General features: G+C 41.6%; 2 protein-coding genes across 3 annotated transcripts in view; one reads left to right on the top strand and one right to left on the bottom strand.

Moving 5' to 3' along the window:
* Positions 1 to 5,390, top strand: part of LOC111977568 (leishmanolysin-like (metallopeptidase M8 family)) — a 41,851-nt gene extending 36,461 nt beyond the window's left edge. The window contains exon 17 of one of the 2 annotated variants that reach the window (XM_070448212.1): positions 5,000 to 5,390. In XM_070448212.1, coding sequence (XP_070304313.1) covers positions 5,000 to 5,100 — 101 coding nt within the window. In that variant the 3' untranslated portion in view covers positions 5,101 to 5,390. Of the gene's footprint in view, positions 1 to 2,830; positions 2,897 to 4,999 lie in introns of those variants that run through there. The other variant, XM_024147623.2, reaches the window with a different exon arrangement.
* LOC111977561 (TGF-beta receptor type-2-like) lies at positions 2,497 to 25,279 on the bottom strand. Its single transcript, XM_024007039.3, has 10 exons — positions 25,080 to 25,279; positions 17,153 to 17,303; positions 16,179 to 16,381; positions 12,214 to 12,377; positions 11,678 to 11,932; positions 10,895 to 11,071; positions 9,234 to 9,485; positions 8,531 to 8,672; positions 8,262 to 8,389; positions 2,497 to 2,926 (listed from the first exon to the last, which is right to left on the bottom strand). The coding sequence occupies exons 1-10, from the start codon at positions 25,126 to 25,128 to the stop codon at positions 2,678 to 2,680; spliced, it is 1,770 nt and encodes a 589-aa protein (XP_023862807.1). The 5' UTR covers positions 25,129 to 25,279; the 3' UTR covers positions 2,497 to 2,677.
* Positions 25,280 to 26,063: the final 784 nt, after the last annotated feature.

The following is a 26,063-nucleotide window of genomic DNA, read 5'->3' as shown; positions in this document are numbered from 1 at the left end:
CCCCTTTATTTTTTGAGCAGTGTATATATTATATATATATATATATATATATATATATTATATATATATATTATATAATATACTACCGTTGAAGGTTTGGGGTCACTTAGAAATGTCCTTGTTTTTGAAAGAAAAGCCATTTCTTTTTGTCCATTAAAATAACATCAACTTGAATCAGAAATACATTGCAGACATTGTTGATGTTGTAAATGACTATTGTAGCTGGAAACGGCTGATTTTGAATGGAATATCTACATAGGCGTACAGAGGCCCATTATCAGCAACCATCAGGATGCTGGCCTTCTAGGCAGAGTTGCAAAGAAAAAGCCATATCTCAGACTGGCCAATAAAAAGAAAAGATTAAGACAGAGCAACTCTGCCTAGAAGCCGCATCTGCCAGCGCGTCTCACTGTTGACGTTGAGACTGGTGTTTTCGAGACCATACAAAAAACATCACGAAAACGAATATCACAAAAACACCATGGGCAGACACACAGTAAAGCAAGGGCACAGCACACACCACCACAACGTGTAAACGCAACACAAAGAAGGAACCATCACGCAGCAGAAGCATACGGACACAACAAAACACAAGCAAAACGAACACAACAGAAAACACACCACAAACAACCACACCCAAACAAAAGAAAAAAACACCAACCACACACACACAACCACCAACTCCCAACCCCCCATCCACCAACAGCCGCCCCCAAACCACACAACCAAAACCCCGCCCCCACCAAGAAGAACACAACAACAACAAAAACCACCAAACATAGAAAAAAAAAAACAAAACCAAACAAGAAACAGCAGAAAGACCAACCCAAACGACACACAACGGGAGGTACTATTAATGAAGCTGGCATTGAAGGATCTATGTGACGAGGCTCTGTGTCCTCAACTAGACACTCTAATGATACTTGGTCCTTTGCTCAGATTGTGCACGGAGGCTCCCACTCCTCTTTCTATTCTGGTTAGAGACCAGTTTGTGCTGTTCTGTGAAGGGGTAATAACACAGCGTTATACGATATCTTCAGTTTCTTGCAATTTCTCGCACTAGAATAGCTTCCATTCTCAGAACAGGAAAGACTGACGAGTTTCAGAAAAATACTTTGTTTTTGACATTTTGAGCCTTAATCAGAACCACAAGAAATGCTGATGTTCCAGATACTCACTAGTCTAAAGAAGGCCTGTTATTCTTCCTTTAACAGCCAACCGTTTTCAGCTGTGCATGAAACCATGATGCAAAATGTTTCTAATGATCAATTAGCCTTTTAAAATTATAAACTTGGATTAGCTAACACAATGTGCCATTGGAACACCGGAGTGATGGTTGCTGATAATGGGCCTCTGTACGCCTATGTAGATATTCCATTCAAAATCAGCCGTTTTCAGCTACAATAGTCATTTACAACATTACCAACGTCTACACTGTATTTCTGATCAATTTGATGTTATTTTAATGGACAAAAAAATTGCTTTTCTTTCAAAAACAAGGACATTTCTAAGTGACCCCAAACGTGTGTATGTGTGTGTGTGTGCAGCTATTAGTTCAAAGGAATCATTAAATGCTCTTTGGTTTTCTTTCATCTTAAAAAGGGCATTTCTCCATGCTAGTTTGTGTGTTGTGGTCCCTAGTCTATTCACCATTCACAGTCGCAGCAGCTTGTGGTTAAGAAAAATGCAAACCCCTCAGCTCTGAGATAACTCTAGTTTTGTGTCACAAATGGCACCCTAATCGCTATATAGTGCACTACTTTTGACCAGAGCTTATAGTGGCATTTGGGATGCATACTGGCAGGACGAGGACCACACTGCTCTTCAGCCACTTTATACCTGGTTTTAACATGCGCCCTTTGTCCTAATCTTGACTCATTTTGATTGTGCCCACATTTTTAGACATGTGTAGATGATTAAAAGACTCGTTGTGAACTAATTTTGATCAGATCTTGTAAGTGTAAACTGGCAAGACTGGAGAAGATCAGGACGAAGAATGCATGTAAGCGGCAGGTATAAATAGGGCTTTTGAGGCTACACACTGTAAGAAGGCAATGGAACAGTTCATTTGAGAAGAAGAAAAAATGTGGTAAGGAATCATTCTTGTAAGGTAAATTCTCTCCAATAGGAAGGAGGACCAATTTAAATAGCTGGAACACCAATGGAGATTGTCACAAAATATAGTGCTTTCTGTACTGTAGCAAATAACAACCATTGTTGCCTCCCAAACAGCACCCTAGTCCCTGTATATAGCAGAGCAATAGGGCTCTGGTCAACAGTAGTAAGGAACAGGGTGCCATTAGTGACGCATACATGTCATCATTCACTACAGGATTTATGTACTTCAGATTTGGAAACTGATCTGCTCTTTTAGTTATTGGTCAAATTGACATGTTAAGTTGGGATGATAATTAGTGGTATGCTAGTTTGCTCTCTTCCCTGAATCCTGTGCACAAAACTTTCCAAGGGGCAGAAAGAACTCTTCAGTGTCACAAGTTCATAAGTGCATTCGTAAGACACTTCATAAAGGCTATATTACACAAATCGAACAGGAGACCAGCTCCTTCAAATTAAACAATATATCATACAAAAATTTGTCCCTTTTGTTCGTAGGGTAGAGTGCCATCAATCTATCATACAGAAATGTCTCTTTCTGGTGATCCTTATATTATCTCAGTCAGTGGCCCAGGGATGAGGGTCCCTCTGTGTCTGTTTCAGGGGTCAAAGGGTCCACGTCACAGTCAGGGAAGATACCAGAGGGAGGACCCTGATGGTTGTTCTGGCTGTTGTTGATAGTGTCTAACCCCTTCTGCTCCATCTCCTCTTCTAGACTTCCAAAGCGCTCCACCACACAGTGGGCTGTGAGCCTGGCCTCTGGGTCGTGGTCCCAACACTCATTGATGGTGGCGCACAGAAGATCCATACCCTACAGTAGGGAAGAGTAGGACCAGGAAGGTTTGATTCATTGACTATTTAGTCAATACAGAAAGTAAAAAAATATATATATACACAAGGGTTCAAAAGTTTGGGGTCACTTAGAAATGTCCTTGTTCTTGAAAGAAAAGCATTTTTTTTGTCCATTAAAATAACATCAAATTGATCAGAAATACAGTGTTGACACTGTTAATGTTGTAAATGACTATTGTAGCTGGAAACGGCTGATTTTGAATGGAATATCTACGTAGGCGTACAGAGGCCCATTATCGGCAACCTTCACTGCTGTGTTCCAATGGTTCCAATGTGTTAGCTAATCCAAGTTGATCATTTTAAAAGAAGAATTAATCATTAGAAAACCCTTTTGCAATTATGTTAGCACAGCTGAAAACTGTTTTTCTGATTAAAGAAGCAATAAAACTGGTCTTCTTTAGACTAGTTGAGTATCTGGAGCATCAGCATTCGTGGGTTCGATTACAGGCTCAAAATGGCCAGAAACAGAAGAACTTTCTTCTGAAACTCGTCAGTCTTGTTCTGAGAAATGAAGGCTATTCCATGAGAGAAATTGACAAGAAACTGAAGATATCGTACAACGCTGTGTACTACTCCCTTCACAGAACAGCACAAACTGTCTCTAACCAGAATAGAAAGAGGAGTGGGAGGCCTCTGTGCACAACTGAGCAAGAGGACAAGTACATTAGAGTGTCTAGTTTGAGGAACAGACGCCTCACAAGTCCTCAACTGCCAGCTTCATTAAATAGTACCCGCAAAACACCAGTCTCAACGTCAACAGTGAAGAGGCGACTCCGGGATGCTGGCCTTCTAGGCAGAGTTCCTCTGTCCAGTGTCTGTGTTCTTTTGCCCATGTTAATCTTTTTATTGGCCAGTCTGAGATATGTATTTTTCTTTGCAACTCTGCCTAGAAGGCCAGCATCCTGCAGTCGCCTCTTCACTGTTGACGTTGAGACTGGTGTTTTGCGGGTACTATTTAATGAAGCTGGCAGTTGAGGACTTGTGAGGCGTCTGTTCCTCAAACTAGACACTCTAATGTACTTGTCCTCTTGCTCAGTTGTGCACAGAGGCCTTCCACTCCTCTTTCTATTCTGGTTAGAGACAGTTTGCACTGTTCTGTGAAGGAAGTACTACACAGCGTTGTTCGAGATCTTCAGTTTCTTGGCAATTTCTTGCATCGAATAGTCTTTATTTCTCATGACAAAAATAGACTGATGAGTTTCAGAAGAAAGTGCCTTGTTTCTGGCCATTTTGAGACTAATCGAACCCACAAATGCTAATGCTCCAGATACTCAACTAGTCTAAAGAAGGACAGTTTTATTGCTTCTTTAATCAGCACAACCGTTTTCAGCTGTGTTATTAACATAATTGCAAAAGGGTTTTCTAATGATCAATTAGCTAATCCAAATGTATAATTTTAAAAGGCTAACACAACGTGCCATTGGTACACCGCAGTGATGGTTGCTGATAATGGGCCTCTGTACGCCTATATAGATATTCCATTAAAAATCAGCCGTTTCCAGCTACAATAGTCATTTACAACATTAGTAATGTCTACACTGTATTTCTGAGCAATTTGATGTTATTTTAATGGACAAAAAATTGCTTATCTTTAAAAAACAAGGACATTTCTAAGTGACCCCAAACTTTTGAACGGTAGTGTATCTATATATATATATTATATATATAATATATATATTACAGTGGGAGAACAAGTATTTGATACACTCCGATTTTGCAGGTTTTCCTACTTACAAGCGCATGTAGAGGTCTGTAATTTTTTATCATAGGTACACTTCAACTGTGAGAGACGGAATCTAAAACAAAAATCCAGAAAATCACATTGATATGATTTTTTAAGTAATTCATTTGCATTTTATTGCATGACATAAGTATTTGATCACCTACCACCAGTAAGAATTCCGGCTCTCACAGACCTGTTAGTTTTTCTTTAAGAAGCCCTCCTGTTCTCCACTATTACCTGTATTAACTGCACCTGTTTGAACTCGTTACCTGTATTAAAAGACACCTGTCCACACACTCAATCAAACAGACTCCAACCTCTCCACAATGGCCAAGACCAGAGAGCTGTGTAAGGACATCAAGGCTAAAATTGTAGACTGCACAAGGCTGGGATGGGCTACAGGACAATAGGCAAGCAGCTTGGTGAGAAGGCAACAACTGTTGGCGCAATTATTAGAAAATAGAAGAAAATAGAAGAAGTTCAAGATGATGGGTCAATCACCCTCGGTCTGGGGCTCCATGCACGATCTCACCTCGTGGGGCATCAATGATCATGAGGAAGGTGAGGATCAGCCCAGAACTACACGGCAGGACCTGGTCAATGACCTGAAGAGAGCTGGGACTACAGTCTCAAAGAAAACCATTAGTAACACACTACGCCGTCATGGATTAAAATCCTGCAGCGCACGCAAGGTCCCCCTGCTCAAGCAGGCGCATGTCCAGGCCCGTTGAAGTTTGCCAATGACCATCTGGATGATCAGAGGAGGAATGGGAGAAGGTCATGTGGACTGATGATTCAAAAATAGAGCTTTTTGGTCTAAACTCCACTCGCCGTGTTTGGAGGAAGAAGAAGGATGAGTACAACCCCAAGAACACCATCCCAACTGTGAAGCATGGAGGTGGAAACATCATTCTTTGGGGATGCTTTTCTGCAAAGGGGACAGGACGACTGCACCGTATTGAGGGGAGGATGGATGGGGCCATGTATTGCGAGATCTTAGCCAACAACCTCCTTCCCTCAGTAAGAGCATTGATGATGGGTCGTGGCTGGTCTTTCCAGCATGACAACGACCCGAAACACACAGCCAGGGCAACTAAGGAGTGGCTCCGTAAGAAGTATCTCAAGGTCCTGGAGTGGCCTAGCCAGTCTCCAGACCTGAACCCAATAGAAAATCTTTGGAGGGAGCTGAAAGTCCGTATTGCCCAGCGACAGCCCCGAAACCTGAAGGATCTGGAGAAGGTCTGTATGGAGGATGGGCCAAAAATCCCTGCTGCAGTGTGTGCAAACCTGGTCAAGAACTACAGGAAACGTATGATCTCTGTAATTGCAACCACAGGATTCAGTACCAATATTAAGTTCTGCTTTTCTGATGTATCAAATACTTATGTCATGCAATAAAATGCTAATTAATTACTTAAAAATCATACATGTGATTTTCGGGATTTTTGTTTTTAGATTCCGTCTCTCACAGTTGAAGTGTACCTTCAATTTCTTTTTTACAGACCTTTACATGCTTTGTAAGTAGGAAAACCTGCAAAATCGGCAGTGTATCAAATACTTTGTTCTCCCCACTGTATATATATATATATATATATATATATATATATATATATATATAATATATATATAATACACTGCTCAAAAAATTAAGGGAACACTTAAACAACACAATGTAACTCCAAGTCAATCACCTTCTGTGAAATCAAACTGTCCACTTAGGAAGCACACTGATTGACAATAAATTTCACATGCTGTTGTGCAAATGGCATAGACAAAAGGTGGAAATTATAGGCAATTAGCAAGACACCCCAATAAGGAGTGGTTCTGCAGTGGTGACCCACAGACCACTTCTCAGTTCCTATGCTTCCTGGCTGATGTTTTGGTCACTTTTGAATGCTGGCGGTGCTTTCACTCTAGTGGTAGCATGAGACGGAGTCTACAACCCACACAAGTGGCTCAGGTAGTGCAGCTCATCCAGGATGGCACACATCAATGCGAGCTGTGGCAAGAACGTTTGCTGTGTCTGTCAGCGTAGTGTCCAGAGCATGGAGGCGCTACCAGGAGACAGGCCAGTCATCAGGAGACGTGGAGGAGGCCGTAGGAGGGCAACAACCCAGCAGCAGGACGCTACCTCCGCTTTGTGCAGGAGGAGCAGGTGGAGCACTGCCAGAGCCCTGCAAAATGACCTCCAGCAGGCCACAAATGTGCATGTGTCTGCTCAAACGGTCAGAAACAGACTCCATGAGGGCCCGACGTCCACAGGTGGGGGTTGTGCTTCAGCCCAACACCGTGCAGGACGTTTGGCATTTGCCAGAGAACACCAAGATTGGCATTTCGCCACTGGCGCCCTGTGCTCTTCACAGATGAAAGCAGGTTCACACTGAGCACATGAGCACATGTGACAGACGTGACAGAGTCTGGAGACGCCGTGGAGAACGTTCTGCTGCCTGCAACATCCTCCAGCATGACCGGTTTGGCGGTGGGTCAGTCATGGTGTGGGGTGGCATTTCTTTGTGGGGCCGCACAGCCCTCCATGTGTGCCAGAGGTAGCCTGACTGCCATTAGGTACGAGATGAGATCCTCAGACCCCTTGTGAGATACATATGCTGGTGCGGTTGGCCCTGGGTTCCTCCTAATGCAAGACAATGCTAGACCTCATGTGTCTGAAGTGTGTCAGCAGTTCCTGCAAGAGGAAGGGCATTGATGCTATGGACTAGCTAGCCCGCCCGTTCCCCAGACCTGAATCCAATTGAGCACATCTGGGACATCATGTCTCGCTCCATCCACACACGCCACGGTTGCACCACAGACTGTCCAGGAGTTGGCGGATGCTTTAGTCCGGTCTGGGAGGAGCCCTCAGGAGACCATCCGCACCTCATCAGGAGTATGCCCAGGCGTTGTAGGGAGGTCATACAGGCACGTGGAGGCCACACACACTACTGAGCCTCATTTTGACTTGTTTTAAGACATTACATCAAAGTTGGATCAGCCTGTAGTGTGGTTTTCCACTTTAATTTTGAGTGTGACTCCAAATCCAGACCTCCATGGGTTGATACATTTGATTTCCATTGATATTTTGTGTGATTTTGTTGTCAGCACATTCAACGCTATGTAAAGAAAAAAGTATTTAATAAGAATATTTCATTCATTCAGATCTAGGATGTGTTATTTTAGTGTTCCCTTTATTTTTTTGAGCAGTGTATATATATATATATATATATATATATATATATTACTTCCATCAGTTTACTCCCTGTATTGGGTAAATTGGAATATAATTGACCCCAAACCTGTTGACAACCAATGTGAATTATAGTTGATGTGATTGTAAACTGTTATCATAGGTTATCATGCAGACCGGGATTCAATTGGAAATCTCGCTATAGCACGCTTCATATTTAAACGTAATTTCCAATTGAGCCGACATCTGCAGCTCAATTGGAAACGCGGTAACATTGTCTTCAACAGCCGCATTATCAACTAGAGCGCTCATATTGAATACCGGCCTCAATGGGCAGAGGAGTGCTGACTTCCCAGTTCCCTCACCATGCACACACACAACACAGTGTACCTGATGTGTTGTCCAGCTGGTGGGTATCTCAGGTCTGCCCCTGTCTCTCAGGACCAGGTCCCTCATGCTGTCCACACACGGCTGGTCACACACCTTAGAGCCAAAGGGCGGCTCATAACTCTTCACTTCTATGAAAATACAGGAAACACACTGTAAACGCTTTGTTATTTATCATATATTCTATACTTTCATCACAGTCTTTTACTTTAATCAAAGTCTGAGTTACAAACGTTTACCCTGAATCACCGTAGTAGAATAGCTTAATGTACCCCCTATGACTTCGCAGCGGGACACCATTTCCCAGAGGACCAGGGCCATGGAGTAGACATCCATCTGTTTAAAGGCCTCCAGATCCTCCAGATTCACCCTAGACTCCAACACCTCAGGGGCCATGTAGCGAGCTGTCCCCACCTGGAAAACAAGGGACAGGGACATTACAGATGTAGATATAAATTTGATCACCCTGTTGCAGGAGAACTGTCCTACAATGCAGGACATTTTAAACTTGTAGTTTATTTGAGGTTTAAAAATGCTTCTGAAGTTTGTAATTTCCTCTGTGAAATTTCAGACTTGATTGTCCCATTTGAAAAATATATCAACCCCGACAGAAATGTCCATTATTTATAAATCTACATAATAATTAAAATGTCCTGTTGCTGCAGGATTATTATCCTGTTGTAACAAATTGGCTCAAATTAAGATCCTACATCTGTACATTAAACATCATTTTGGTTTTAGCACCGCGTTATAAAACAATTTCATTCATATAGCGTAGTTTTTTATTTAAGGTGGCATTCAACCAGGACTACAATTTAATATATTGTTATTTTCTGTAAGAATTTTCACAGATACAGTAGTTGTGTCAGAAGGCACCATACATAGGCCTACTTCATAGTTGCTGTAGCTAGAGTAGAACACTGATACCTCGTTCCCTTAGCGACTACAATGAACATTACACCTGTTCCACCTTACCTGGCCACTGTTGGCAAAGTCATCCACGGTGAGGGAGAGGTCCAGCCTCAGAGCCAGACCAAAGTCACAGAGGGCACACTCTCTTCTGCTCTTTACCATGATGTTGCTGCTCTTCAGATCGCGGTGGGCCACAGGCACCTTGGGGATCCCACAGGGGGTGGTATCACTATGAAGGTGGGCCAATCCTTGAGCCACCGACCCAGCCATAGCACAAAGCTCAGCCCAGCTCAACACGTGGCCCGCCAGGAAGTCCTGAAATGAATGGATGGATGGATGAATAAATGAACAAATGAAATCTATTTTCGTGTCAAGTCGCCCTTTAGCCTTTTAAAGGCAATGTCTCCAACGTTCACAGAGATCACATTCATGGCAAACGCTGCGGATATCGGCTTAAGCGTAAATTACTTTTAGAAGTCAAATGCAATACGCTTGTTGACAACGTCACTTCGATTGGATCCTGGCCTCAATCAACTAAGCAATAACCAAAACAAAGACCAGCGGTGGAAAAAGTACCCAATTGTCAAACTTGAGTAAAAGTAAAGATACCTTAATAGAAAATGATTCAAGTAAAAGTGAAAGTCACCCAGTAAAATCCTACTTGAGTAAAAGTATTTAGTTTTAAATCTACTTAAGTATCAAATGTACATGTAATTGCTAAATATATACTTAAGTATCAAAAGTAAAAGTATAAATCATTTGAAATTCCTTATATTAAACAAACCAGTGTAGTGGAAATGTCAGTACTGAGAGAGACTTGGCCAATTATTCAAACAATCATATTTATTCAACATCGATTAATTATTGCAATAATGAAACCGTTGACCGCACACTAAGTTGTGTTGCCGAGAGCTTAACTGATAATGAAAAAATAGAGATCTTATATAGGACCTAAATGCTCGGTCAGTCATTTCTACCGTTCCCATAAGCCACCTTGGTCCATCTCCTGGTTATCTGCACGGGATGTTGTTTTACTTCCAACCCAGCTTAGTTTCACAAATGCCAGGAAGATGAGACAATGAGGCATCGTTCTAAACTCTTCCAGGCTATCTCTATCTCGGGTCACACACACCACATCTTGTCTATAGAATGCCAGCTTTTAGATTTTTATCACCAATTTATTGTGAGCTCAAGCTATCCCTAGTAAAACTAATTTCCTTAACCAGACGCCCAAACTAACTGCAGGAAGCTAGAGTGGACACCATAAAAACTCAGCATTAGCAGGCCAGTCTTACTCTTTGTTAAATATATAACCGTTTACTATTAATATCAAACAAATCAGGTAAGTATGTCATTTTTCCCTGACACCAGACAGCACGATTTTCTTGTTTTTTAAATTTACGGATAGCCAGGCGCACACTCCAACACTCACACATAATTTACAAACTAAGCATTTGTGTTTAGTGAGTGCGCCAGATCAGAGGCAGGAGGGATGACCAGGGATGTTCTCTTGATAAGTGTGTGAAATTGACAATTTTTCTGTCCTGCTAAGCATTCAAAAAGTAACCAGTACTTTTGGGTGTCAGGGAAAATGTATGGTACATTATTTTCTTTAGGAATGTAGTGGAGTAAAGTAAAGTACAGATACCCAAAAAAACAACTTAAGTAGTAGTTTAAGGTATTTTTACTTAAGGACTTTACACCACTGACAAAGATAAACATACCTGCAGGTTCCCAAGGCTGTGATAGGCCATGACCAGCCAGTACTGCCTCTGAGGGGAGCCGGAGGGCCCTCGCTCCTCTGCTGTCAGGAATTTAACCACATTGTCGTGCTCCAGGTTGGCGTCAGAGAAGATGGCCCTCTCCTTACTCCAGGACACGTACTCCACAGACGGGAAGATCTTCAAATCAAATATCAAATCAAAATGTATTCAAAGTGTTTTATCACATGAAAATCACATCAATAAATACATCACATCTGTACGACCAAATACATCTGTACGACCAATATAAAATGGTACAGTCCGGCCAACACTCAAAACCCCACTCTGCAGAACAAACCGGGAACGCAAATAATTTATTCCAACCAGCATCAGATTCCTAAACACAGACGGACTATAAAGCAAACCCACACTTACAGTATTCATCTACAGTGTATGTCTGTCTGAAGTTTGTCCTTTGATATGTGTTGCACATAAGTGAAGTGTTGTATGTCCTGTGTTTTTGTGTATGTGTGTGCCAAAGGGCTACGATATGTTGCTAGACAAATCCCCCCTAAATGGACAATAAGGTATTAATTCCTTCAGAACACTTTACAGAATAGTATTTTTTTTAAAGGGGAGAGGGAAAACAAAGGCTGTGTACTGAATTACAACCTACTTCCTACACAGTGTACTACTTTTGACCAGAGCCCAAGGGGCCCTGGTCAAAAGCAGTGCGTTATATAGGGAATATGGTGCCATTTAGGGAGAAGGAAAACAAAACAGGGGAGAGGTAAGAACCCTCACCTTCACTGCCACTGTCTCGTACAGAGAACCGGCGGCCTGGTGGTGGAGCTTGGCCCGCCACACCTCAGCGAAGCGACCCTTCCCCACCAAGGCTTCCAGCTGGATAGGCAGCTGCTCCATGTTGTGGTTGAAGTTACAGGCCCAGACAGGACACATGTCAGAAGTGGTGTCGCCATTGATGGCTGATGGCTTGCCATGGCAGTCCTCACCACCGGTGATGACGTCCCCACTAAGTCCCTCAGGGATGTCCAAAGCCTGATGAATGAATGAATTAACTATATTTGTAGTTATGTATCAAGTCGCCTTCAGCAACCCATCCAATAGGGGATTTTAGTTGACAGCTCTTTATAAATTGCTTCCAGTTGGTTATGGTTGTGTCCCAAATAGCACCCTATTGCCTATATAGTGCACTACTTTTGACCAGGGACCTATGGGCTCTGGTCAAACGGAGTGCACTATGTTGTTGGGAATAGGGTGCCAGTTGGGACACACATCAACCAATTGGAAGCTATTATATTTTTCAGTGTTCCACCCACCTTGTAGTGTGTGCGTTTGGGAGCCCAGTCTTTGGGCTGCTTGCTGGGCTGTTTGGTACGGTACAGGTAGAAAGCCATGGAAGCAATGATAGCCACTAAGAAGGGAGGGACAAGGCTGATCACTACCACTGGGATCACATCTTTACTCTTGAGCTTGGAAAAACCTGAGGACACAGTTAAAAACACAGTGAAGACTGTAGGTAAGTATACAACATTACTACTACTATTACATTTTGTAGTATTTAAAGTGCCTTCAGAAAGTATTCATACCCCTTGACTTATTCCACATCTTGTTGTTTTACAGCCTGAATTCAAAATTGATAAAAATATATTTTACATTTAAGTCATTTAGCAGACGCTCTTATCCAGAGCGACTTACAAATTGGAAAGTTCATACATATTCATCCTGGTCCCCCCGTGGGAATTGAACCCACAACCCTGGCGTTGCAAGCGCCATGCTCTACCAACTGAGCCACACATATGTTTTTCTCTCACCCATCTACACACAATATCCTATAATGACGAAGCGAAAATATGTTTTAAAAAATTTGTGCACATTTATTGAAAATTAAATGCAGAAATATCTAATTTACATAAGTATTCACACCCTTTTGCTATGACACTCAAAATTGAGCTCAGGTGCATCCAATTTCCTTTGATCTTCCTTGAGATGTCACTACAACTTGATTGGAGTCCACCTGTGGCCAATTAAATTGTTTGGACATGATTTTGAAAAAAACACACCTGTCTATTTAGGGTCCCACAGTTGACAGTGTATGTCAAAGCAGAAATTATACCATGAAGTCCAAGGAACAGTCCGTAGATTTCCGAGTTAGGATTGTGATGAGGCATATATCTGGGGAAGGGTATAAAACAAGTTTAATAATAGTGAAGTTTCCAAAATCACAATGGTCTCCATCATTGGGAAATGGAAAAATATATATAACTACCCACTCTGCATAGAGCTGGCCGTCTGACCAAACTGAGCAACCAGGCAAGAAGGACCTTGGTCAAGGAGGTGACCAAGAACCCAATGACTACTCTGACAGAACGACAGAGTTCCTTAGCTGATATGACAGAACCTGCCAGAAGGACAAAAGTCTCTAGAGCACTTCACCAATCTTGGCCAGACAGAATCCACTCCTGAGAAATAGGCACATGACAGTATGCCTGGAGTTTGCAAAAAGACACGTGAAAGACTCAGAGCAAAATCTTCTGTGGTCTGATGAGACAAATGTAACTCTTTGGCCTGAATGCAAAGAGCTATGTCTGGAGAAAGCCAGACACAGCTCATCACCTGTCTAACACCATCCCTACAGTGAAGCATGGTTGTGGCAGCATCATGCTATGGGGATGCTTTTCAGCGGCAGGGACACTGGTAAGGATGAGGGAACAATGAATGGAGCCAAATACAGGCATCTCCTTGATGAGAACGTGCTTCAGAATGCAAACGACCTTAGACTGGAGCGAAGATTTACGTTCAAACAGGACAATGACCCCAAGCATACAGCCAAAGCAATGCTGGAATGGCTTCAGAACAAGAATGTGAAAGTCCATGAGTGGCCCAGCCAAAGCTCAAACTTGAATCCCATTGAAAATCTGTGGAAATACTTGAAGATTGCTGTTCACCGCCGCTCCCCATCTAATTTAACAGAGCTCCAGAAAATCTTCAAGGAAGATTGGGAGAAAATACTCAAATCCAGATGTGCAAAGCTGATACATAAGATGGCTCAAAGCTGTAATCACCACCAAAGTGCTTCTACATTGTATTGACTCAGGGGTGTGAATACTTACAGTACCAGTCAAAAGTTTGGACACACTTACTCATTCAAGGGTACTATGTAATCTCTATGTAATCTGGTTTCCGAGCTGGTCATGGGTGCACCTCAGCCATGCTCAAGGTTCTAAACGATATCATAACCGCCATCGATAAAAGATGGCGGTTACGCCTGGTTCACCAACTACTTCTCAGATAGAGTTCAGTGTGTCAAATCGGAGGGCATGTTGTCCGGACCTCTGGCAGTCTCTATGGGGTGCCTTCTATGAACAACAAACCTCCAAACGAGCTTCAATGCCATACAACTCTCCTTCCGTGGCCTCCAACTGCTTTTAAAGGCTAGTAAAATTAAATGCATGCTCTTCAACCGATTGCTGCCCCCACCCGCCTGCCCGACTAGCATCACTACTCTGGACGGTTCTGACTCAGAATATGTGGACAACTACAAATACCTAGGTTTCTGGTTAGACTGTAAACTCTTCTTCTAGAATCACATTAAGCATCTCCAATCCAAATTGAAATCTAAAATCGGCTTCCTATTTCGTAGCAAAGCCTCCTTCACTCATGCTTCCAAACATATCCTCGTAAAACTGACTATCCTACCGATCCTTGACTTCGGCGATGTCATTTATAAAATAGCCTCCAACACTCTACTCAGCAAACTGGATGTAGTCTATCACAGTGCCATCCGTTTTGTCACTAAAGCCCCATATACTACCCACCACTGCGACCTGTATGCTCTCGTTGGCTGGCCCTCACTACATATTCGTCGCCAAACCCACTGGCTCCAGGTCATCTATAAGACTCTCAGCTCACAGGTCACCATAGCAACACCCACCCGTAGCACACGCTCCAGCAGGTATATTTCACTGGTCATCCCCAAAGCCAACACTTATTTTGGCCGCCTTTCCTTCCAGTTCTCTCCTGTCAATGACTGGAACGAATTGCAAAAATCACTGAAGCTGGAGTCTCATATCTCCCTGTCTAACTTTAAGCATCAGCTATCAGAGCAGCTTACCGATCATTGCACCTGTACACATCCCATCTGTAAACAGCCCACCCAACTACCTCATCCCCATATTATTATTTTTTTTGCTCCTTTGCACCCCAGTATCTCTACCTGCACATCATCATCTGCACATCTATCACTTCAGTGTTAATGCTAAATTGTAATTATTTCGCCTCTATGGCCTATGTATTGCCTTACCTCCCTCCTCTTCTACATTTGCACACAACTGTACATAGATTTTTCTATTGTGTTATTGACTGTGCGTTTGTTTATGTGTAACTATGTGTTGTTGCTTTTGTTGCACTGCTTGCTTTATCTTGGCCAGGTCGCAGTTGTAAATGAGAACTTGTTCTCAACTGGCCTACCTGGTTAAATACAGGTGAAATAAAAAAATATGGACTTGGTCTTTTATCAAAATAGTATACCACCCCTACTTTGTCACAACACAACTGATTGTCACATTAAGAAGGAAAGAAACGCATTAAGAAGGAAAGAAATTCCACAAATGAACGTTTAACACGGCACACCTGTTAATTGAAATGCATTCCAGGTGACTACCTCATGAAGCTGGTTGAGAGAATGCCAAGAGTGTGCAAAGCTGTCATCAAGGCAAAGGGTGGCTACTTTGAAGAATCTCAAATCTCAAATATATTTTGATTTGTTTAACACTTTTTTGGTTACTACAGTACATGATTCCATATGTGTTAGTTCATAGTTTTGATGTCTTCGCTATTATTCTACAATGTACAAAATAGTAAAAAATAAAGAAAAACCCTTGAATGAGTAGGTGTGTCCAAACGTTTGACTGGTACTGTATGTGAATAAGATATTTCTGTATTTAATTTTCAACAAATTTGCAAACATTTCTAAAAACATGTTTTCACTTTGTCATTATGGGAAATTGTGTGTAGATGGGTGAAATAATTATCATATTTAATCCATCTTGAATTCAGGCTGTAACAAAATGTGGAATAAGTCAAGGGGTATGAATACTTTCTGAAGGCACTGTACATTATACATGTTTCTCCTCTTTTTATTGATAGACTAAATTGTAAATAATCCTAATTAATCATCAAATACTTACATAATCATAATAAAATACTTTTCAATGTAAAAAATGTCTGGTTGCACCATGTACACCACGCCTGGTTCCAGGGTAAAAAAAAAGGTGCTTCTTACCATTAGAGCCCTTGTCGAATATGAGCTTATCGTTGCACTCATGTTCTCCCAGGCAGCCACAGACGAACAGGACCCCGTCCTCAGAAGGATGAGGAGCCATCACACACTCGTTGGAGGAGTAGTTGGACAACATGATGTTCTCCAGGGGCTGCTTGGGCTGGTGGCATAACGTCTTCACACTCGTACTCTGGTTGTCCTTCCGCCTGGGTCGCATGGAAACCCACAAACACAGGCAAGCAGACAGGCAAGCAGGCAGAGAGGCAGGCAGGCGAGCAGGCAGACGGACACACACGTGTGCAGGCGCACACATACGCGCAGGCACACACACACACAGAAGTTATTTATCAAACTAGTAAACGGAAATGGCTGAACTATTTTAGAATAGGAAAATGTGTCTGGGAAGTTGCCTTTTTACTTTTGTGGTTTTGTGTGGAATTGTTATGCATGATTTGTTTGACTGGACTGGAAGTTTTTATTTTACAAATGGTCAATCCAATCTGCTTTGTATCCTGCCTGCCAACAACACAAGTCTCAACAACACCAGTCTCAATAACACCAGTCTCTTTCAATCGGTATGCATCCCAAATGGCACCATAATCTCTATGTAGGTATGCATCCCAAATGGCACCATAATCTCTATGTAGTGCACTACTGTTGACCAGTGCCCAAAGGGTGCCATTGGAGCAGCCAATAGACTTTACAGAAACAACCACCATGGGCTAGGAGGGGCTATGAGGGCAGGAACTAAGACTTAGCGATTCAGCTCAGGGATTCGACCCAGCAACCTTTCGGTTACTGGCCCAACACTCTAACCACTAGGCTACCTGCTGCACTTATAAGCTAAACCAGATCAACATTACTAGTTGTTGTATGTATATTTGTCCATAACGTTCTTGCTGCTTTTAATGTGAAAGGTTCATTCTTTATGTAGCCTATTTCAAATAAACTTGAATTTGGGAAACCTGCACACTTACCATATAGCAACGCAGATCTCTTCACTCAGATTACAGAAGGAGGAGAGGGAACAGTTGGTGTAACACACACTGTCCTCACAGATAGGGCTGGAGTAGTCACACCACTTACACAGGCTGGTCTTGATGTGTGTGAAGGAGAGGATGGGAAGGCCTGTGGAATACACACACATGCACGCATGTAAGCGCGTACACATGCGCAGGCAAGCACATACACACACGCACAATAATCAGAGGAAAGCAGTTCTGGCTCTGTATAGAATGGCTGGCACAAAACAGAACCATAGGGCCAGGCTATACAACTTCACATGGATCTGTGACAATAAACCAAGGCTAAACAGGTTATCACAACATTCTTTGGAAGACAAAGTTAACTTTCAAATCAAGTTTTGATATATCTCCAAAACCATATCGTTATCACACCGATCTGCCAAATGTTCTGCTGTTTAGAGCACACCCTTTTTATTGTGACAAGCCACATCAGATAGGTTGCAGGCACAGCCCTGGTGTGCATCCCAAATGGCACCCTATTCTCTGGATAATGCACTACTTTTGACCACAGCCCTATGGGTCCTGACAAAAGTAGTGCACTATAAATGGAATAGAATTCCATTTGGGACGCACACCTGGTTTATCTAGATAAGGAAAGGGCTGGGATAGGATATCCATAATGTGTGAAGGTCTGCAGACATTGGCCCAATTTTACTCTGTGCCTCATACTGTAGGCGTTTGAGGGTGCTTCCAAACCAAATTGCATGACACTGAAATGCATGATTTATTCCCCACCAGCAGTGGGTCTAACATGAACAGCCAGAGTAGAGCATTCCCATTCCTCTGCCATAACGGTCAAGACCTCTTGGTAGAGACAATTGTATGCGTACATACAGGGAAGCTTTACTAGTAACTGGTTGTTATTCAAAATACTTATGTTTTATTATACATTTTAGCTTATGTACAAAGTATATAATAGATTCCAAACCTTTTTGAAATAAGTTTTTGATTGTAAATGAAACACAGTGAATATGTATTTGGCCCAGGCCTGGTTTGGGGGTGCTGTGGTGCTGTGGTTTAACACAGGCTCTAGAAGGCATTGTGAGTGTTTCTTCCCACACATCTTATCTGCCGTTCCCTCCCTGCTTGTGTTTCCACATAACAACAATATTAATGGCTGATTCAAGCCAGATGAGGGATTTTTATCACTTCGAGAGGGATGGTGATCTAACAAAACTACGCAAACATTAAAAGAAGCTGTACACATATTACACAAAGGCTTCCAGATGTTGGCCAATGCCAACCATCAAAATACACACACACACACAAAGACTAAGGAAGAGAGGGGGGAGAAAATAGAGAAAAAAATACAACTAAAAAGGCTGGGTAAGCAACAAAAAAGCCCCCTCCACAAACGTTCAACTAATTAAAATCAGCAATGACTGCTCCAGAAATAAATTGAAGCCAGAAGTTTCGCCTGAGCCAAGTTTGAAGCTCGGCCCCTTTGTGTCTTATGGGAAATCCAACCGCTCTGCTGCATGCTTACAGCCGGGAGGCCCAGGGATGTTGGCTGCATTTATTTGGTTTTCAGTTTCAGCCTCAAGTCTCAACTCACTCTCCCTGGTTCCCCATCAGCTTACCCATAGAAATATAATCACTACGACGGCATCCCAATACAAGTTGGTCTGAAATGGGTAGATCGTAATTGGTAGGATCTGTGATTATATTTCTATAACTACACTGACTATACTCACCACACAAAAAAACACCAACACAGTGGAAGAGCTGAAAGGTTAATGTTTCTAAAAAGATCAAGTACATACTGTAATACATGTATATTTACCCTCTCAAATAATGTGGGTTTTAAGGAAAAATCTAAGAAAGTAGCTAGGTCTTTAAATCGAATCAGTTCTGTAAAAATGGAATGTAGTCTAAGCTCAGTAGGTTCAAATGTTTATTGAATTCTGTCTGGATCTTGTTTTTAGAAGACATGTTCAAGACATCACCAGAACATGCAACATCCTCTACATTATGTGTTGATGGTGATGTTGCTATTGTTCAAGTTAGTTTGCCTAATATGGGTAAATAAAACAAGAAAACTCCCAAATCTCTTATTTTTCTCATCTGCACTCTCATTCCTTTTGTCCTTTTGGACAGAGAACCGTCCTGGTGTCGTTGTAAAGTCCATGTTTGTGCAAAGTTATCTTTACATTAAAAAAATCTTAGTTCAAACAGTATACTCTACTATATGGTTTTACTGTATAAGTGACAGACTCGCTGAGCCCCACATCGAGCATAGTAACCAAACCAGGCCACTAGTTGGCCCGTTCCACACCAACCAATCTCCCCATTATTAATGCAGCATGCTGAAATCCCACTCCACAGGACTCAAAAGGAAAGCATTTCCTGATTAAATAGACAAGAGCACAATTAAATTACCTAGGCGTACTGCACGTATATTCCTTTGAGCGATCCCGCCTAGTCTTAAACAATAAATAGGGGCGGCAGGCCATCTAGACTTGGTTTCCTCTATCGTAATCGCTCCTCTTTCACCCCAGCTGCCAAACTAACCCTGATTCAGATGACCATCATACCCATGCAAGATTACGGAGACATAATTTATAGATCGGCAGATAAGGGTGCTCTCGAGCGGCTAGATGTTCTTTACCATTCGGCCATCAGATTTGCCACCAATGCTCCTTGTAGGACACATCACTGCACTCTATACTCCTCTGTAAACTGGTCATCTCTGTATATCTGTCGCAAGACCCACTGGTTGATGCTTATTTATAAAACCCTCTCAGGCCTCACTCCCCCCCTATCTGAGATCTCTACTGCAGCCCTCATCCTCCACATACAACACCCGTTCTGCCAGTCACACTCTGTTAAAGGTCCCAAAAGCACACATATCTCTGGGACGCTCCTGTTTCCAATTTGCTGCAGCTAGCGACTGGAACAAGCTGCAACAAACACTCAAACTGGACAGTTTAATCTCAATCTCTTCATTTAAAGACTCAATCATGGACACTCTTACTGACAGTTTTGGCTGCTTTGTGTGATGTATTGTTGTCTCTATCGTCTTGCCCTTTGTGCAGTTGTCTGTGCCTAATAATGTTTGTACCATGTTTTGTGCTGCTATCATGTTGTTGTTATGTTGTGTTGTGTTGCTACCATGCAGTGTTGTCATGTGTTGTTGCCTTGCTATGTTGTTGTCTTAGGTCTCTCTTTATGTAGTGTTGTGTTGTCTCTCTTGTTGTGATGTGTGTTTTGTCCTATATTTATATTGTATTTATTTAGTATTTTTAATCCCAAGCCCCCGTCCCCACAGGAGGCCTTTGACTTTTGGTAGGCCATCATTGTAAATAAGAATGTGTTCTTAACTGACTTGCGTAGTTAAATAAAGGTTACATAAATAAATAAGAAATCTAGTGGTTAAGAGCGTTGGGCCAGTAACCGAAAGGTAGTTGGTTCGAATCCCCAAGCCGACTAGTTGAAAAATCTGTTGGCGTGCCCTTGAGTAAGAGACTTAACCCTAATTGCTCCTGTAAGGCGCTCTGGATAAGAGCGTCTGCTAAATGACAAAATAAATATTTTAACAAATGTAAATATACTTTACACAACCAGATATTAGTTCTAACAATCAAATGATGTGATTTAGTCCAGTCTTAAAGCTGGACCTTAAGCATAACACAATCAATGTGTCAATATTCAGAACATTAAAAAAAAACATGAGATATGAAGATTGCATTAGATACGGTGCATTCGGAAAGTATTCAGAACGCTTGATTTTTCCACATTTTGTTACGTTACAGCCTTATTCTAAAATGTATAAAATGTTTTTTTCCCTCATCAATCTACACACAATACCCCCATAATGAAAGAGCAAAAACAAGTTTTTAGACATTTCTGCAAATGTATTAAAAAACAACTGAAATAACTTATTTACATAATTATTCAGACGCTTTGCTATGAGACTCAAAATTGAGCTCAGGTACATCCTGTTTCCATTGATCATCCTTGAGCTGTTTCTACAACTTGATTGGAGTCCACTGTGCAAATTCAATTGATTGGACATGATTTGGAAAGGCACACACCTGTCTATATGACGTCCCACAGTTGACAGTGCATCATTCTTAAATGGAAGAAGTTTGGAACCACCAAGACTCTTCCTAGAGCTGGCCCCCCTGCCAAACTGAGCAATTGGAGGAGAAGGGCCTTGGTCAGGGAGGTGACTCTGATAGAGCTCCAGAGTTCCTCTGTGGAGATGGAAGAACCTTCAAAAAGGACAACCATCTCAGCACTCCATCAATCAGGCCTTTATGGTAGAGTGGCCAGACGGAAGCCACTCCTCAGTAAAAGGCACATGACAGCCCGCTTGGAGTTTGCCAAAACGCACCTAAAGGACTCAGACCATGAGAAACAAGATTCTCTGGTCTAACGAAACCAAGATTGAACTCTTTTGCCTGAATGCCCAGAATCACGTCTGGAGGAAACCTGGCACCATCCCTACAGTGAAGCATGGTGGTGGCAGCATCATGCTGTAGAGATGTTTTTTAGCGGCAGGAACTGGGAGACTAGTCAGGATTGAGGGAAAGGTAAATGGAGGGAAAGGTAAATGGAGCAAAGTACAGAGAGATCCTTGATGAAAACCTTCTCCAGAGGGCTCAGGACCTCAGATTGGGGCAAAGGTTCAACTTCCAAAAGGACAATGACCCTAACCAAGACAATGCAGGAGTGGCTTCGGGATAAGTCTTTGAATGTTCTTGAGTGGCTCAGCCAGAGGATTTTCAGAGAAGAATGGGAGAAACTCCCCAGTTGTGCCAAGCTTGTAGCATCATACCCAAGAAGACAAGGCTGTAATCACTGCCAAAGGTGCTTCAACAAAGTACTGTGTAAAGGATCTGAATACTTATGTAAAAAATATACACAACCATTCAAAAGTTTGGGGTCACTTAGAAATGTCCTTGTTTTTGAAAGAAAAGCAAAAAAATTGTCCATTAAAATAATATCAAATTGATCAGAAATACAGTGTAGACATTGTTAATGTTGTTAATGACTATTGTAGCTGGAAATGGCAGATTTTTAATTTTTAATGGAATATCTACATAGGCGTACAGAGGCCCATTATCAGCAACCATCACTCCTGTGTTCCCATGCACGTTGTGTTAGTTAATCCAAGTTTATCATTTTAAAAGGCTAATAGATCATTAGAAAACCCTTTTGCAATTATGTTAGCACAGCTGAAAACGGTTGTTCTGATTAAAGAAGCAATAAAACGGGCCTTCTTTAGACTAGTTGAGTATCTGGAGCATCAACATTTATGGGTTTGATTACAGGCTCAAAATGGCCAGAAACAAAGCAGTTTCTTCTGAAACTCGTCAGTCTAATCTTGTTCTGAGAAATGAAGGCTATTCCATGCGAGAAATTGCCAAGAAACTGAAGATCTCATACAACGCTGTGTACTACTCCCTTCACAGAACAGCGCAAACTGTCTCTAACCAGAATAGAAAGAGGAGTTGGAGGCCCCGGTGCACAAATGAGCAAGAGGACAGGTACATTAGGATGTCTAGTTTGAGAAACAGACGCCTCACAAGTCCTCAACTGGCAGCTTCATTAAATAGTACCCGCAAAACACCAGTCTCAACGTCAACAGTGAAGAGGCGACTGCAGGATGCTGGCCTTCTAGGCAGAGTTGCAAAGAAAAAGCCATATCTCAGACTGGCCAATAAAAAGAAAAGATTAAGATGGGCAAAAGAACACTGGACAGAGGAACTCTGCCTAGAAGGCCAGAATAAGGCTGTAACGTAACAAAAAAGTAAAGGTGTCTGAATACTTTCCGAATGCATTGTACATAAGATGATTCCAAGTGTAGCCTAAAGGTTAGTCAAAGGATGAGAATAAGCCACTAAACTAAGAGGAGTGGCCAGAGGTAAAATTGGGGGCATAGTATTCTCTCTTGTTATAGCTACAGGCTATTTTCTCATACTCAACAATGAAAAGCCACTGTATCTGTTGTGAATCGGTTGAATCGTTCTTTGCTCCTCCATGAGTGCAATGCCACCCTTGCCAACCAAAGTAGAATAAGATTTTTGTCCTAAATGACACCCTATTCACTATGTAGTGCACTGCTTTTGAACAGGGTGTATGGGGCTCTGGTCAAATGTTGTGCACTATATACGGAATAGGGTGCCATTTGGGACACATACAAACGCTAACAGAACGCACAGGGGTCAGTTTGTGTCCCCGGTGGCCATCGCAAGCTGGGCACAGAGAAGGAGGAGGGAGTAGGAGGAGAAGAAGGGGCATTTTTGCATCTTATTTTTGCCTGCTTATGTCATCACAATCTTGTCATTGTGGGCTGATGTGGGATGATGGAAGGTCAGGCTAGAGAACACAACACAAAGCTCATCATGTCATGGCACTCATTGTGCTCTGTGTTACTTTGCACCCTCCATATCACTGAATATCACTAGTAAGTAGTAAGTATGCAACTTATGTCCCCAAGAAGGCAAACCCTGAAAATAGGTAATGTGAGAAGTTACATCATTCACAAGAAGACTTGCTCAACTCTTACTAAGTTCTGTATCATGAATATCAATGAGTTTTAAGTTGGTTCTATAGCCCAGGAGTAATCTTCACAACATGCGAGAAGTACACCATTACCTCTATAGTACTTACAGTAGGCTACATGACCTCCGAACACCTCCTCAACATCTTGTCACTTTGATTTCTCAATATCACTTGTAAGCAGTAAGTGTGCAACTTTTTAAGTCCTCAAAAGGACACACTGAAAATGGGTCAAGTGAGGAATTTCCCCACTTCTTCTACAGTAACAATGCCTACAGAGTGTACTTGAGCTACAAACTGTTCCTCAATCTATATCAGTGCTTCCAATCTTGTATTCCCTGAGGAGAAGTGCCCCTGTTTGCATGCAGCAGATAATTGAGTCTCAGAATCAATTTCCTGTTTGGAAATTTTCATTACAGATGGCAGCAGTAACATTTTTTGATGTGGTCGCATCACTTCACAGTTCTATTGTATCTTTTCCCTATCACAATTACTGAGACCGGGTCTAATAAACTTGTCACAGTTACATTGATGTAGTGATCAAGCCATGTTTATTTATTTTTATGTTCTTATATAAAATAACCCTAATGTTTGTGAGTTGTTGTTATAGCTTATTGACTTCATATTCAAATAAAATCTGAAATTATTGTGGGAAATTGTTTGAGACAAATGTTAGTTAGTTTAGTTTACTTCAGATTCTGTTAATATTGGCAAAACTTTGAACATCGAAGTAAACAATACATGATTTCAAGTGAAATTCTATTAAACATTCAAAGTCTGCTGATAATAAATCAAACAGGCATAGCTAAAGGACTGTCAAAGTGTCAGAAATATTTTACACCAGATTGGATGACTTGGATCATTGTTTTACAATGCAGTCATTTCAATTTGATGATGTGCCTCCAGAGGTTCCGAGGACTATTCCTATTGATTTAGTTTAGCGACTGCCAGGACATCCTTTAGTTGGACAGTACCTGCTAAAGCACATACAAATGCTATGTTACATGTTGTAAAACTACTGGTTTAATGAATCGCATAGCTAAGGTAAATACAAAAATAGATTTAAACAAATTAACAAAGGGAAAGGAAGAAATCAAATATAACGTGACAGTTTATTTTCATTAAGTCCGCTTTTCCATCACATATCTGATATTGAGAAAATAACACCTATGTCACTTTTCCACTGAAGAAACGTATTCTTGTCGTATTTCAGAAATAGAGTAATTTTGAGTCTGTTTTACACGGCCAGAACCTCCTTTGAATAAACATTTGATCCTCCTCCCCCTTCACAACTTCACGAAATTGAAGAAACAATGGACACTGAACACTTAAAAGTGAATACGGAGTGAGTAGCGAATAAAAAAATACTTACAGAAAGACAGAAGAACAATATTCACTGCTGAGAATCTCCAGCACCCCATAATCTTAACATAAAAATGTAAACCTGGTCAAAACGTCGTGGTCGAACTGTATCTTTCTATGTATTTGAGAATGTGAGTAGTGAGCTTATTGAAGCTGTATTCAGTGAAACAACTGGTTGGTCTTGGGGCTTCGTGTAGGCAGATCCAGATGTTTTTCATCCAGCTCTGTTAAGGGACCCGCCCAGGAATTGAACTTGATAAATATCGGAACCAAAATCTGTAGAATGTGGGGTGACAGGGTGAACTGGGATGTGTAGCAGGATAATATAAATAATAATACTAATAATAACAATAATAGCTCAGAACAATCATTCTTGAAAATTGAGGGTGCAATTGTCTTTGTGTTTAGATGTTGTAGGCTTTAGTCTAGTATTTATATCTGCCGTGTGAGTTTTGCTGTGTTTAATTTATTGTGCAACGTTAGGCTATTTATTGTCTCACAACCGAAGTTTATTCCGGGAAAAAGTTATTCTATTCACTTTGAGCTAGCAATAACAGCCTAATTTACACGTTCACTGTGCATTATAATGCAACATATTGTTATTTTGGTAACACCTTACACATGGCTTATAAAGGGGGTTTAGCTTATATATAATTCTGTAATAAACCGATATAATAACACAATGTTTGTGTGATTGTTATTTTGGTTGCGGTCAAATATTGACATGACTGTTATAATGCCAGTATTTCCCATTGATTATGTATTTTGCTAAGGACACGGGACAGGGCGGACAGCAGCTGATGTATCTCATGACACTCAGGTGAGTTGAGGCAGAGAGGAAGCGATGAAGCGAGAGGTTTCACTCTCGCCAAAATCTGTCCAAAATATGGGCTTAATTTGGACCAAAGCTTGTCTCCTGCCTTCCCACTGTTGGCACAACGACTCCCATAGTTAGGGTGGGTACATTAGCATCTCGTCACAGATCTCTGGTTGA

Source organism: Salvelinus sp. IW2-2015, linkage group LG2, assembly GCF_002910315.2.
Source record: "Salvelinus sp. IW2-2015 linkage group LG2, ASM291031v2, whole genome shotgun sequence".
Lineage (NCBI taxonomy): Eukaryota > Metazoa > Chordata > Actinopteri > Salmoniformes > Salmonidae > Salvelinus > Salvelinus sp. IW2-2015.
This window is presented reverse-complemented; position numbering and strand designations above follow the sequence as displayed.